Genomic DNA, 14,387 nt, shown 5'->3' on the forward strand with positions numbered 1-14,387 from the left:
ATCTTAAATCACACTGAATTTAATAAAGAAAGATATATAGTCCATTTATGTCTAATAAATAAAGACCTAGATAGGAATATCTTAAATCACACATATCACTCATAATTTGAATGTAAAGGAAAGAATTTAAATCAACAAATATTGATGAACTACATTTGTTGAAAAAAGACATCTTAAATAATCAGACACATATAGTCCCTCAAATAGTGTATATAGAGGGGAAAGAGATTCACTGTCTAATGTGTCTAATAATTAAAGACACAGATCGGGGTTATCTTAATTTGCACAATTCTTTACTTAAAATCTAATACACAGAGTAATACATATAGCAGTGGGAATATACTGAAACCCCAAATAGTACAATATAACACAGAATCCATAGCATAAACTTAATGCAAAGAGAAGTGTTAAATAGAGATATAACCAATCTCTGAATGTTAAAGACACAGATCTGGTTATCTATAATCACACAAGTTATATTTTATAATCTATATAGAATAGTGCAGATACACAAAGTATGTTACATAGTATACAAACTCAATGTAGAAGAGAAATATTACATCAAGATGTTTCTCAATCAATTGGATTGCGCTTATGGGAACCAATAGAAACAGGGAAGTGCCTATAAAGAAGGTAGGGACAGATATACCCACATTAACTCCTGAAGAAGCCTTAGTGAATTGCACTAAAATATACCCCATAATTAATACAAATTGAATGCATTTTAAACAGTAGAGAATGTGTATCTATGTACGAGGGGGGGAAGGAGTCCAAAGTCGTGACTGTTCAGAGTACAGAGTAGGAGTGAGATTTTGATCAAGAATGGAGCCGGCATCGACAGCAGAGAAGTCTGAGATCTCCCGAGATAAGATGTGATTTCTTACTGAAGCTTTTTCCACATTCAGGGCAGTTTATAGGGTGTCATCCCTGTGTGGATTGTTTGGTGTCTAACAAGATGCGATTTCCGACTGAAGCTTTTCCCACATTCAGAGCAGTTATAGGGCCTCTCCCTTGTGTGGATTCTTTGGTGTGTAACAAGATGCGATTTCCGACTGAAGCTTTTCCCACATTCAGAGCAATCATAAGGCTTCTCCCCTGTGTGGATTCTTTGGTGTGTAACAAGACTTGATTTTTGACAGAAGCTTTTCCCACATTCAGAGCATTTATAAGGTCTCACCCCTGTGTGGATTCTTTGGTGTGTAACAAGAATTGATTTCTGCTTGAAGCTTTTCCCACATTCAGAGCAGTTAAAAGGTCTCACATCTGTGTGGATTCTTTGGTGTGTAACAAGAGCCATTTGTTACTGAAGCTTTTCCCACATTCAGAGCAGTTAGAAAGTCTCACGCCTGTGTGGATTCTTTGGTGTGTAACAAGATGCGATTTCTTAATGAAGCTTTTCCCACATTCAGAGCAGTTATAGGGTCTCTCCCCTGTGTGGATTCTTTGGTGTCTACAAAAACTTGATTGATCATGGAAACTAGTCCCACATTCAGAGCAGTTATAAGGCTTCACCCCTGTGTGGATTCTTTGGTGTGTAACAAGACCTGATTAATGACTGAAGCTTTTCCCACATTCAGAGCAGTTATAAGGCTTCCCCCCTGTGTGGATTATTTGGTGTGTAACAAGATTTGATTTCTGACTGAAGCTTTTCCCACATTCAGAGCAGTTATAAGGCTTCACCCCTGTGTGGATTATTTGGTGTGTAACAAGATGATATTTCTTATTGAAGCTTTTCCCACATTCAGAGCAGTTATAGGATTTCTTCCCTGTATGGATTATCTGCGGTATAACATTACCGTATGTCCCACAGTAGGGGTTCATGTCTCTGTTCTTTAAACCCTCTCCTTGTCTTGCGGTGTCTGTAAGTTTAGTAAAAGGCTGTTGATGTATAGGAATGCTCTGCCGAGTTTCTGGTAATCTTGTTCCAATTCTCATACAGACTTATGCAATGTTGAAGTCCTTAAAACATATTTCCATTAACCCCTCATGTAATTTGATGTTTGGGACATTTCTTACGTTGCTTCTTGCTCACAGACGAGTCATGTGCTGAAGATACATCTATGGTGAGAAAATGTATTAATGTAACATTGCAATGCATCAGAGAAGATTTGGATGAGAGATATATGTTCATTGAGTTGAACCTTTATAAAATTCTACTCGTGCAACATACTGAACATAATTAAAGCTACATTGTTATCGTTACATTCACCCAGAGGAAGGCAAAAAAAACACCCCAATTAATCATGTTACAATTATGTCTCATAAATGGAAATAAATATTTTCTCCTCACGCCAGTAATAGAAATCACATTACTCCCTGTATCAATGTTCTTCATATATTGTTCTTATCAAATAACTTTTGTTGTACTTTGTGATATATTAACCCTTTAGTGGCTCAAGGGGCCAGCTAGCCATTGGCATCCCACGAGTATCTGACCACTTGTGACGGTAGCTTTGAGACAGGCTATTAATAATACACACCAAAATATAACTGGGTTGAACTGGACGAGACTTAGATATGATAAAATATAATTTATTCCTTGAAAAAGGTGAACACACGAGATATACAAATGACAGACAAAATATGGACACTCACTTAAGATGGAATGATGAAACAGTCACATCTGGACTGGCAGTTCATACAGCAATCTTCATAATCATCAAGACACGAAAGACAATAGCCATAGGCTGAGCCTGGTTCTTATACAATTATTTCCCATTGAACACAACCTAAACCCAGCCCCTCTCATAAATCAGTGGTGAGGTTGACAGTTTTCCTCAGAGTAAAACTCCTCCCACCCAAGGACGTTTAAAAACTGCTTTTCCTATCTAAATAACGTCATAACTTCAGTTCAGTGAAACTTACTGGCACGCGAGCCATATTAATACATTCCGACACGCATGACGCTCCCAATAAGACTAAATATTACAGTGTAATACTAAAATTAAGAGAGATATTAATATCTGTCTCATAGGACCTGCTAAACAGCAGGTGTCTGTAATCATTATTTGCGGCTCGGCCCCCCGCTTACACATATGTAACTTATAGCATGTTCAGCCGAGGACATCTCATAATATTCTTATATTTAATAAGGTCACTCATTCTGTAGCCCCACTCCTAAATCAGGGGCGTTTGGCCAGTCTACCAAATTGAGTGTCTGGCAGGATACTATGGTTTGTAAGTGTGAGTTTTAACACTCACCAACCACTCCAGCTTCCTAAACATTTGGTCGCATTCCTTAGTAGGCAGGCATCTTTGAGGGTAACTTAAACAAAGGGCTAGAATCACTATTCAACTATTAACCCTTGCCCTCCCGGATGGATTCCAGTGTTTGTGTGGTGCAGTCACTGGAACAGAAACAATAAATTTTTACAGGGGAATAAACAGTTGGATGGCTGAAGCAAGGCAAAACCACATTACTGGACTCCAGCCCAGTTAACCCCTTGCTTCTCAGGTGAGAGTAGAGGGTGGCCTAATGGGGTTTAACCCCTGTAATCCTGGGCCAAAACCCCCACACTTGACACCACTAATGTCCAAAAATGGGTAAATATACAGCTTACAGTAGACTTAACTTGGTTGATTAAAATAGGAACCGACGTTTCTGCCGTATTTACATCATTTTTCCTGATTTGTGCTACACAGCAATTAAAACAGTTTAACAAAAAGTGCCATACATTATGGTGCAAAAAATCTTCAAAAGAAAATGTAAGAAAAAATATAAATAATATACTTCTCAAGCTTATTGCTGCAGCAAAGGTTATTCCCACCTTTCTCCTAGGGCAGGGATATCCAAACAATGTAATTCCAGCGCACAGCAAAAAGAGAGTCGGGTTAATAAAAAATAAAATAATTAAAAATAAAAGTATATATATACACACACACATATACTGTATATACATACACACACACATATATATACATACACAACTCATCCTTGAAAGGTTGCACCCTCTATTTTTTTAATGCGGTTTAAATAAATTATTTTATTTTTTATTAACCCGACTCTCTTTTTGCTGTGCGCTGGAATTATATTGTTTGGATAACCCTGCTCTAGGAGAAAGGTGGGAATAACCTTTGCTGCAGCAATAAGCTATATATATATATATATATATATACAGTGTTCGACAAATCACCCAAAAATCTACTCGCCCAACCAAAAAATCTACTCGCCACCTAGTCCCGCCCCCAGTCCACACACATATACTGTATATACATACACACACACATATATATACATACACACCTCATCCTTGAAAGGTTGCACCCTCTATTTTTTTAATGCGGTTTAAATAAATTATTTTATTTTTTATTAACCCGACTCTCTTTTTGCTGTGCGCTGGAATTACATTGTTTGGATATCCCTGCCCTAGGAGAAAGGTGGGAATAACCTTTGCTGCAGTGTGGGGGACAGAGAGAGAGAGAGAGTGTGGGGGACAGAGAGAGAGAGAGAGTGTGGGGGATAAAGAGAGAAAGTGTGGGGGAGAGAGAAAGTGTGGGAGAGAGAGAGTGTGGGGGAGAGAGTGTGGGGGAGAGAGAGAGTGTGGGGGAGAGAGAGAGTGTGGGGGAGAGAGAGAGTGTGGGGGAGAGAGAGAGTGTGGGAGAGAGAGAGAGTGTGGGAGAGAGAGAGTGTGGGGGAGAGAGAGTGTGGGGGAGAAAGAGAGTGTAGGGGAGAAAGAGAGTGTGGGGGAGAGAGAGAGTGTGGGGGAGAGAGAGAGTGTGGGGGCGAGAGAGAGAGAGGGGGAGAGAGAGAGTGGGGGAGAGAGAGAGTGTGGGGAAGAGAGAGTGTGGGGAAGAGAGAGAGAGAGTGTGGGAGAGAGAGAGAGAGTGTGGGAGAGAGAGAGTGTGGGTGAGAGAGAGTGTGGGTGAGAGAGAGAGTGTGGGTGAGAGAGAGAGTGTGGGTGAGAGAGAGAGAGTGTGGGTGAGAGAGAGAGAGAGTGTGGGTGAGAGAGAGAGAGAGCGTGGGGGCGAGAGAGAGTGTGGGGGCGAGAGAGAGAGAGTGTGGGGGCGAGAGAGAGAGAGTGTGGGGGAGAGAGAGAGTGTGGGGGAGAGAGAGAGTGTGGGGGAGAGAGAGAGTGTGGGGGAGAGAGAGAGTGTGGGGGAGAGAGAGAGTGTGGGGGAGAGAGAGAGTATGGGGGAAAGAGAGAGAGTGTGGGGGAAAGAGAGAGTGTGGGGGAGAGAGAGAGAGAGTGGGGGAGAGAGAGAGAGTGTGGGGGAGAGAGAGTGTGGGGGAGAGAGAGAGAGAGAGTGGGGGAGAGAGAGAGAGAGTGTGGGGGAGAGAGAGAGAGAGAGTGGGGGAGAGAGAGAGAGAGTGTGGGGGGAGAGAGAGAGAGTGTGGGGGGAGAGAGTGTGGGGGGAGAGAGAGAGAGTGTGGGGGAGAGAGAGAGTGTGGGGGAGAGAGAGAGAGTGTGGGGGAGAGAGAGAGAGTGTGGGGGAGGGAGAGAGTGTGGGGGAGAGAGAGAGTGTGGGGGAGAGAGAAAGTGTGGGGGGAGAGAGAAAGTGTGGGGGGGAGAGAGAAAGTGTGGGGGGGAGAGAGAGAGTGTGGGGGAGAGAGAGAGAGTGTGTGGGGGAGAGAGAGAGAGCGTGGGGGAGAGAGCGTGGTAGAGAGAGAGCGCGTGGGAGAGAGCGCGCGCGTGGGAGAGAGAGCGCGCGTGGGAGAGAGAGCGCGCGTGGGAGAGAGAGCGCGCGTGGGAGAGAGAGCGCGCGTGGGAGAGAGAGCGCGCGTGGGAGAGAGAGCGCGCGTGGGAGAGAGAGCGAGAGAGCGAGAGAGAGTGTGGGGGAGAGAGAGCGAGTGTGGGGGAGAGAGAGAGTGGGGGAGAGAGAGTGTGGGGGAGAGAGAAAGTGTGGGGGGGAGAGAGAAAGTGTGGGGGGGAGAGAGAGAGTGTGCGGGAGAGAGAGAGAGAGAGTGTGTGGGGGAGAGAGAGTGTGTGGGGGAGAGAGAGAGAGAGTGTGTGTGGGGGAGAGAGAGAGAGTGTGTGGGGGAGAGAGAGAGAGTGTGTGGGGGAGAGAGCGCGTGGGAGAGAGAGCGCGCGTGGGAGAGAGAGCGAGAGAGAGTGTGTGGGGGAGAGAGAGTGTGTGGGGGAGAGAGAGAGAGTGTGGGGGAGAGAGAGAGTGTGGGGGAGAGAGAGAGTGTGGGGGAGAGAGAGAGTGTGGGGGAGAGAGAGAGTGTGGGGGAAAGAGAGAGAGTGTGGGTGAGAGAGAGTGTGGGTGGGGAGAGAGTGTGGGTGAGAGAGAGTGTGGGTGGGGAGAGTGTGGGGGGGAGAGAGTGTGGGGGGGAGAGAGTGTGGGGGGGAGAGAGTGTGGGTGAGAGAGAGAGAGTGTGGGTGAGAGAGAGAGAGTGTGGGTGAGAGAGAGAGTGTGGGTGAGAGAGAGAGAGTGTGGGTGAGAGAGAGAGAGAGTGTGGGTGAGAGAGAGAGCGTGGGGGCGAGAGAGAGTGTGGGGGCGAGAGAGAGAGAGTGTGGGAGAGAGAGAGAGAGTGGGGGAGAGAGAGAGTGTGGGGGAGAGAGAGAGTGTGGGGGAGAGAGAGAGTGTGGGGGAGAGAGAGAGTGTGGGGGAGAGAGAGAGTGTGGGGGAAAGAGAGAGTGTGGGGGAGAGAGAGAGTGTGGGGGAGAGAGAGAGAGTGTGGGGGAGAGAGAGAGAGTGTGGGGGAGAGAGAGAGAGTGTGGGGGAGAGAGAGAGAGAGTGTGGGGGGAGAGAGAGAGAGTGTGGGGGGAGAGAGAGAGTGTGGGGGAGAGAGAGAGTGTGGGGGAGAGAGAGAGAGTGTGGGGGAGAGAGAGAGTGTGGGGGAGAGAGTGTGGGGGAGAGAGAGAGTGTGGGGGAGAGAGAGAGTGTGGGGGAGAGAGAAAGTGTGGGGGGGAGAGAGAAAGTGTGGGGGGGAGAGAGAGTGTGTGCGGGAGAGAGAGAGAGAGTGTGGGGGAGAGAGAGAGAGAGTGTGGGGGAGAGAGAGAGAGTGTGTGGGGGAGAGAGAGAGAGCGTGGGGGAGAGAGCGTGGGAGAGAGAGAGCGCGTGGGAGAGAGAGCGCGCGTGGGAGAGAGAGCGCGCGTGGGAGAGAGAGCGCGCGTGGGAGAGAGAGCGCGAGAGAGAGTGTGGGGGAGAGAGAGCGAGTGTGTGGGAGAGAGAGCGAGTGTGGGGGAGAGAGTGTGGGGGAGAGAGAAAGTGTGGGGGGGAGAGAGAAAGTGTGGGGGGGAGAGAGAAAGTGTGGGGGGGAGAGAGAGAGTGTGCGGGGGAGAGAGAGAGTGTGGGGGAGAGAGAGAGTGTGTGGGGGAGAGAGAGAGAGTGTGTGGGGGAGAGAGATAGTGTGTGGGAGAGAGAGCGCGTGGGAGAGAGAGCGCGCGTGGGAGAGAGAGAGCGAGAGAGCGAGAGAGAGAGTGTGTGGGGGAGAGAGAGAGAGTGTGTGGGGGAGAGAGAGAGTGTGGGAGAGAGAGTGTGGGTGGGGAGAGAGTGTAGGGGGGGAGAGAGTGTGGGGGGGGAGAGAGTGTGGGGGGGGAGAGAGTGTGGGGGGGAGAGAGTGTGGGGGGGAGACAGTGTGGGGGGGAGAGAGTGTGGGGGGGAGAGAGTGTGGGGGGGAGAGAGTGTGTGGGGGAGAGAGAGAGAGTGTGTGGGGGAGAGAGATAGTGTGTGGGAGAGAGAGCGCGTGGGAGAGAGAGCGCGCGTGGGAGAGAGAGAGCGAGAGAGCGAGAGAGAGAGTGTGTGGGGGAGAGAGAGAGAGTGTGTGGGGGAGAGAGAGTGTGGGGGAGAGAGAGTGTGTGGGGGAGAGAGAGAGTGTGGGAGAGAGAGTGTGGGTGGGGAGAGAGTGTGGGGGGGGAGAGAGTGTGGGGGGGAGAGAGTGTGGGGGGGAGAGAGTGTGGGGGGGAGACAGTGTGGGGGGGAGAGAGTGTGGGGGGGAGAGAGTGTGGGGGGGGGAGAGAGTGTGGGGGGGAGAGAGAGTGTGGGGGTGAGAGAGAGAGTGTGGGGGTGAGAGAGAGTGTGGGGGGGAGAGAGAGTGGAGAGACAGAGGGGGGAGACACAGAGGGGAGAAACGGTGGGTGACACACACAGAGGGTGGGTGATACACAGAGAGAGAGAGAGGGTGGGTGACTGACTGGGGGGGGTGGCCTGACTGGGGGGGGGGGAGGCATGACTGACTGGGGGGGGGGAGGCATGACGGACTGGGGGGGGGGTGACTGACTGGGGGGGGTGGCTGACTGGGGGGGGGGTGACTGACTGGGGGGGGGGTGACGGGGTGACTGACTGGGGTGACGGGGTGACTAGAATAAAAGAATAAAACACGATATTAGTGTATCATGTCCACATTGGGGGATTGGGGGGAAAAAAAGGGGAGGGGGGGAGTGGGAAGGGGGAGTAGGGGGGTGGGGTAGGAGTGGACGGTGGTGGGATGGATGGTGGGTTCCCACTAACTAATCACAGAATACATAGAATATATGGATCCAGTGACTCACACGGGCTTGTGTGGTGACTCTCCCTCAACGCTGACTGGTGTGGGTAAATACAGACTCATATACTGGAGTCTCAGATATACATTAAACTCACACGGCCTGATGTGAGTCCTTGCCCTCAGAGGGTAATGTCCTGTATGGATGGTGTCCTGTTGTTTCAGCAGAGTTGTCCCCCGATGGGTGTGGTGTGTGAGTGTCTCCTCTCCCCGTATCCCAAATGACCAAAAAGCAATGTGCAAACCAAAAGTCAAAATGAATTAAAAGGTCTTTAATGGGTTAACAGTGAAGACATGTGCATACACTATGCATACATGTTGTGGTGCTTAAAAGGTATAAAACAATATATGACACGATAACACAATGAACTAAACAGTATGTGATGTACTGAAGCAAACACAAAAAAGGACTCTCACACTAAACGAATATACAAAATCACTTGCCCAGCATCATCCGCTCAGAGCACTCCTGCACGATCTCCTCCTCCGTTTTTTGCTCCAACTGGCGCGTCCGGCAGCGGAACCGGAAAGGGGGATCTGAACCGGATGTCCTGCAGTGTGCTGGGTCCCTCTGTCAATGAGCTCCGGCAGGGAACTACGCGTTTCGCAATAAGCTTTGTCAGGTTCCTGCCGGATGCTCATTGTGTGCTGCATTTATAGGTGCCCCCATTAGTTTAATTGGAGAAACACCTGGATTAAGGGCATGGTTTAAATTTAGACGGTTATATCTCTTTATAGGAGCTACCTTTGGAAGCCCCTAATGTCAGGGATAGTGAGATGTGCCTGTAAATATAAATAATGGGTTAGATAAGCATATATTAAAATTAGATAAGCATATATTAAAATAAATCAATACATTATAAAAACTACATTTTAAAAAATACTTAGAGATGATCATTGTATTTGTCCTTAGAAGCATTTTAAGTTTAATAAAAAACGGTGGAAATTGGAATTTGATTGGGGTATTTGTGTGATTTGGAATCTTTTAGTTCCTCCGTGTGCAGTATTTTTAAAACCATTCTCTGTTGGTTAAAATCTTTACATATGTAAAACAATAGTGCCACCATGTGGCTGGATGTGAAAATTACCTCAACACTGTCATAACCTAATGGTAAAAGTTAAGCAATCTTGGTAGTGTGGCACACATCCCTTTAAAGTAACTTAAAAATGTGCCAGAGTGTATTACAGCAAAAAATATATTTATGTGACAAAAGTTATAACGAATTACATATTTGACGGAAAAAATATAATATTATTATTATCAAGATGGTTAAAAAACCTTAACTGTTTATAGCCACTACATCTGACATAAGGGTAGAACAACCTAGACACCCAAAATCTTGGTTTCCTCATTCAGCTATCTAAAATGTACCACTCAATATCTCCGTGTTAGTTAAAAGATATTTCATTTGTAATACAATGCTGCCACCAAGTGGCCGCATATCGAAATTGCTACTTCAAAACCCTAATATTATCTCTACCACACTGTGGATAGTGCGGTATTCAGTTAAGTGTAGAGTCATTGTTTAAAATATATTGCAAAAGTATATTCCAGCGGATGACGAGAGTATATCAAATATGCATGAGCATGGGTTTACACAGACATTTGATATTAGAAAAATACTTGTATAGGTGATTTCGACGCGGAGCTCTCATGTGGTGAAAAAGTTCAAAATGTTCAAAACGTATAGTCCAGATTCTTCATAACTCCTTTCTAACTTCAATTCATGTTGCAGAGGTTGTTCGCGATGGTATGCATCATTTCTGGTCCTCAAGGGTTGGTTCGAGGTAGATTCATATTTGGGACGTGCGCCCTATTGGAGATTGGAGAGGAAGTGGATCAGTGTGTGTTAAAACAAAGAGGTAGATGTAAATGAAATTTAATAAAATAAAATAGTAGATGTTATAGAATAGTAGATGTTTATAAAATATTAAAAAATAAAAGTTGTTTAAAAATTGTTTACAAATGGGGGATTTGGAGCAGATTGATGGGTGTTCAGAGAAAGGCTGCAATGTCTATCTCTACATTGAGGCCTGTGGGTACCAGGCTTTTCAATTTGTAGATCCAAAACGTTTCTTTTCTTGATAGAGATGTCAGTCTGTCGCCTCCCCTCCAATGTGGGGGGACTACTTCAATGCCCCTAAATTCAAGGCCCGACGGATCTCCTTGGTGATGTAGTGCGAAATGCTTAGAGACACTATGTGTCATTAGTTTCCGTCTGATATTCCCTAGGTGTTCCAAAATACGCACCCGCAGGGGTCGACTGGTGCGCCCTACATATTGGAGTCCACAGAGGCAGTTTAAAAGGTAGACTACGAATTCTGATTTGCAATTAATGAAGCTGCCGGTTTTGAACTGTTCTCCTGTTGTATTAGAGCTGAACTGAATTGTTTCCTTACTTCCCTGTTTGCATGCTTTGCATGTATTACATCTATGGAAACCTTTGGCTGTTTGTAGCCAGTTTGAGTCCTGGCCTGTTGTTCTATTCTCCATTCTAAAGAGGCTTGGTGCTAACTTTCTTTTGATGTTATCTGCCCTTTTATAGATGACTTTCGGTTTTTCTGGGAGGTACTCTTTCAGGGTGGGGTCTCCCTGTAGGAGATGCCAGTGTTTATTCAGGATCTGTTGTATGCTTCCTGCATCCTGACTAAACTGTGTTAAGAAAGCGATGCTGAACTCTTCTTTGGGTTTAGGTGGATTAGTTTTAAGGATTTCAATACGTTCGAGCTCCCCTACTTCTCTTATTGCTATATCCATCTTATCGTTATCATAGTTTTTAGCAATGAAACGCTTCTTAAGAATATTGGATTGTTCCCTATAAATATGGTCATCGCTACAGTTTCTCCTAATTCGACGAAACTGTCATGGGGGTATGTTCTTTAACCATTTTTTGTGGTGGCAGCTAGTGTTAAGTAGGTAGTTGTTACAGTCCACTTTTTTGAAGAAAGTTTTAGTCTTTAGTTTGGTGTCTTCTATGTAAATAGTAAGGTCTAAGAAGTCTACCGTGTTATTTCCTATGCAAGTTGTAAAAGCCAAGTTCCTCTCATTAGTATTAATATAGTTTAAGAAATGGTTCAAGTTTTCACTACTACCTTTCCAGATGAAAAACACATCATCGATGTATCTTCGCCATAGCACGAGATCCGCACCAAATTCATGCTCTGACCAGATGGTATCGGTCTCCCAATTGTCCATGAACAGATTGGCATAACTTGGTGCGAATTTCGTACCCATCGCTGTGCCACATTTTTGTAGGAAATATGTTCCATCAAATTTAAAAAGGTTATGCTTCAGAATAAAATTGATACTTTCTAAAATGAAGCGTCTTTGTTCTATTTTAACAGTTGGGTCTTTTGTTAATGTCCTATTGATGGCTTCAATTCCATCGTCGTGTTTTATGGATGTGTATAATGAAGTTACATCACAAGTGCAGATTTTGTAGTCATCTTGCCAAATTACCTGTTCTAATACATTAAGAATTTGCGTGGTATCTCTTAGATAGGACCGCATCTCCGCAACATATGGTTGTAGAAAACCATCTATATATTCCGATAGTCGCGACGTGAGTGAGCCTATCCCAGAGATGATGGGTCTCCCTGGTGGTGCTTTAATATCCTTATGTATTTTGGGTAAAAAATAAAATATCGGCATAACTGGGAATTTTATATTTAAATAGTCGTATTCTTTTTCATTTAGGACTCCTGTTGTACTGCCTTTGTCTAGTAGGGTGAGGAATTCTATACAGAATTCTTTATGCGGATTCGTCTTAAGACGTGCATAGGTGATGTCGTCAGATAATATCCTCTCTGCTTCTCCCTTATAATATTCAGTGTCCATAATGACAACCCCCCCCCCCCTTTGTCTGCTTGTTTGAATATGATATCCTTATCTTTCTCTAAGTTTTGCAAAGCGATTTTCTCTTTTAGTGTTAAATTGTTCTTCGTTATCTTTGTCGTACCTGAGGTCAGTTTGTCAAAGTCTTCCTGGATTTTTTGGTGGAACACTTCTAGATTATGGCCTTTTGCCCAGCTAGGATAGAATTTGGACTTGTTTTTAAGATTTGAATGTTTAAAATCACTCTCTATGTTTATGTTCGTATCATTACTTACTATCTCCCTAGTTTGTGCGTCTTTGGAAAGAATTTTTTTTTTAAGCGTAAGCTGTCTGATGTATTTGTGTGCGTCTATATACAGATTAAAACTATTCGCCTTAGCAACTGGCGCGAAATTCAGCCCCTTTTTTATAAGCTTACATTCATCTATGTTGAGTTCTTTTTTACTTAGATTAAATATATTGTTTACATCGCTGCTCTTTTCCTGTGTCCTTCTTCCTCCCCGCTTTCCTCGTGTGGTCTTTTTCTGAGTTTTGTGTTTGGTGTTTCTATTTCTTTCTGTTCTTCTACCACTAGAGTGCGATTCTGGGTGGCTATTGGTGGTGGTTTTGCTACTTGGGCCTGTTCTAAAAAATGACCTGTATGTGGTCTGGGTGATCGTTGTTCTCTCACGTGACCTTGCTCCTTATCATGTCTTTCTCTGTATGTTTGCCTCTGTTCCCTGTAAGGTGATTTGCGTTCCCGTCTTGGGCTCTGGTCCCTATATTGTTTGTGGGGTGACCGGTAGTGTCTCCTTTGGCTTTCTTCTCTCTCATAGCGTCTCTCTCTGTATTCCCGATTTGACCCATAGTGTTTGTAAGGTGATCTGTGGTCCCTATCTCTGCTCCTTTCTTTCTCATACCTGCTATCACGTTCAAGTGGTGATCTAGTTCTGTAGTTATATGTTGTTGGCTTAGCAGTGTGATACCTTTCGTGATACTCTTTTGCTTTAGAATAGTATTTATTGTCCTGCCAATGTTCTTCTCTGTTTCTATCATTTTTCTTTGCCTCGTCCCTTTTGTGGCTTCCTGTGTCTTCAATAGTGTGCGTTTTAGTTTCTTTATTCTCTCTAGGGGTTTCTAGGACACCCGCCTCCTGCCTTCTTGGTGGAATTTGTCTAGCCTCTTTATTAAATGATACATTCTTATTGTTTTCATATTTGGGATAGTTCTTATGCCTCTCTGGATTCGTTGGATAGCTTAATGTGTTGGATCTTGAATTCTGGTTTTTATTACTATCTTCTCTACTCCTATATTTGAACATTTTCCTATCCCTTGGGGTGCTAGGTGGGACTAGTGAGATCCGTTGCCATTTGGGGTTTGACCCCACTACATAATCTTCCTCGTCTCGTCTGAATTTTTTGTTCTTTGACTCTATCAGGTTTTTTTCTATGGCGTCTATTTCATCCGCTAGTTTTCTGTCCCTACTTATGAAGGTGGGATTATCTATAGAGGTTTCTAATCTTTTCTGAATTAGTGTGACTTCTCGGTCAATTTCTATTAGTGTCTTTGTATGGTGTTTAATGATAAGTTTCATTAAAGTGAATGAACAGGCATCCATAGCTTCCTCCCATTGTACATTGTATTCTACATCTGCTAATTCAAAGGATGATTTTTTATCAAACCGTAAACCCCTAGGAATACGTTTGATGTCAATGTATTTTTCTAGGTAGACTTTGTCCCAGACCTTTTTGGTCTCCTTCTTAAGTAAATTCTCTAGTTTATCGAATTCATTATTTATTGTTTCTAAGTCTCCCATTTCCGCTGACTCAATTTCTCTCATTTTGTTCTCTATGTTGTTACTTCTAAAAATTCTTTTTGTGAAAACACTCCCCTTGATTTCGACCATATCTTCTATCTCTATGGTTGCTACTTCCATGTTGAGATTTCTAATGTGGGGTGCTGCCACCAGGATGGGATTAGAGAAGTCTGGAGGTTATTTGGACTGGGGCGCTCCCTAAATTTTGTGGCTTAAAAAGTTGTTGTAACGCCTTACTCTGTTAAAAAATGATAAAATATAAAATATGATTTTGGTGTTTGTGGTGCAAAAGGGTGTGTAGAAAAACATATACTGGCCCTTTTAGTTGA

At 44.7% G+C, this 14,387-nt stretch overlaps 1 protein-coding gene across 3 annotated transcripts; it reads right to left on the bottom strand.

Annotated features, from left to right (window-relative positions):
* Positions 1-271: 271 nt before the first annotated feature.
* Positions 272-14,178, bottom strand: LOC142476241 (uncharacterized). 3 transcript variants are annotated; one of them, XR_012791467.1, is made up of 2 exons: positions 8,873-14,178; positions 272-2,058 (listed from the first exon to the last, which is right to left on the bottom strand). XR_012791467.1 is itself a non-coding variant. In XM_075581725.1 (2 exons), exon 2 carries the CDS (start codon positions 1,295-1,297, stop codon positions 902-904), a length of 396 nt encoding a protein of 131 aa, XP_075437840.1. In that variant the 5' UTR covers positions 1,298-2,058; positions 8,527-8,635; the 3' UTR covers positions 272-901. The 3 variants fall into 3 exon arrangements, 1 of the variants encoding a protein (XP_075437840.1); XM_075581725.1 differs by lacking the exon at positions 8,873-14,178 and adding an exon at positions 8,527-8,635; XR_012791468.1 differs by lacking the exon at positions 272-2,058 and having other exon boundaries at positions 8,680-9,211; positions 10,053-14,178.
* Between the last annotated feature and the right edge of the window lie 209 nt (positions 14,179-14,387).

The sequence above is a fragment of the Ascaphus truei genome, unplaced genomic scaffold, assembly GCF_040206685.1.
Source record: "Ascaphus truei isolate aAscTru1 unplaced genomic scaffold, aAscTru1.hap1 HAP1_SCAFFOLD_154, whole genome shotgun sequence".
In the NCBI taxonomy this organism is placed as follows: Eukaryota; Metazoa; Chordata; class Amphibia; order Anura; family Ascaphidae; genus Ascaphus; species Ascaphus truei.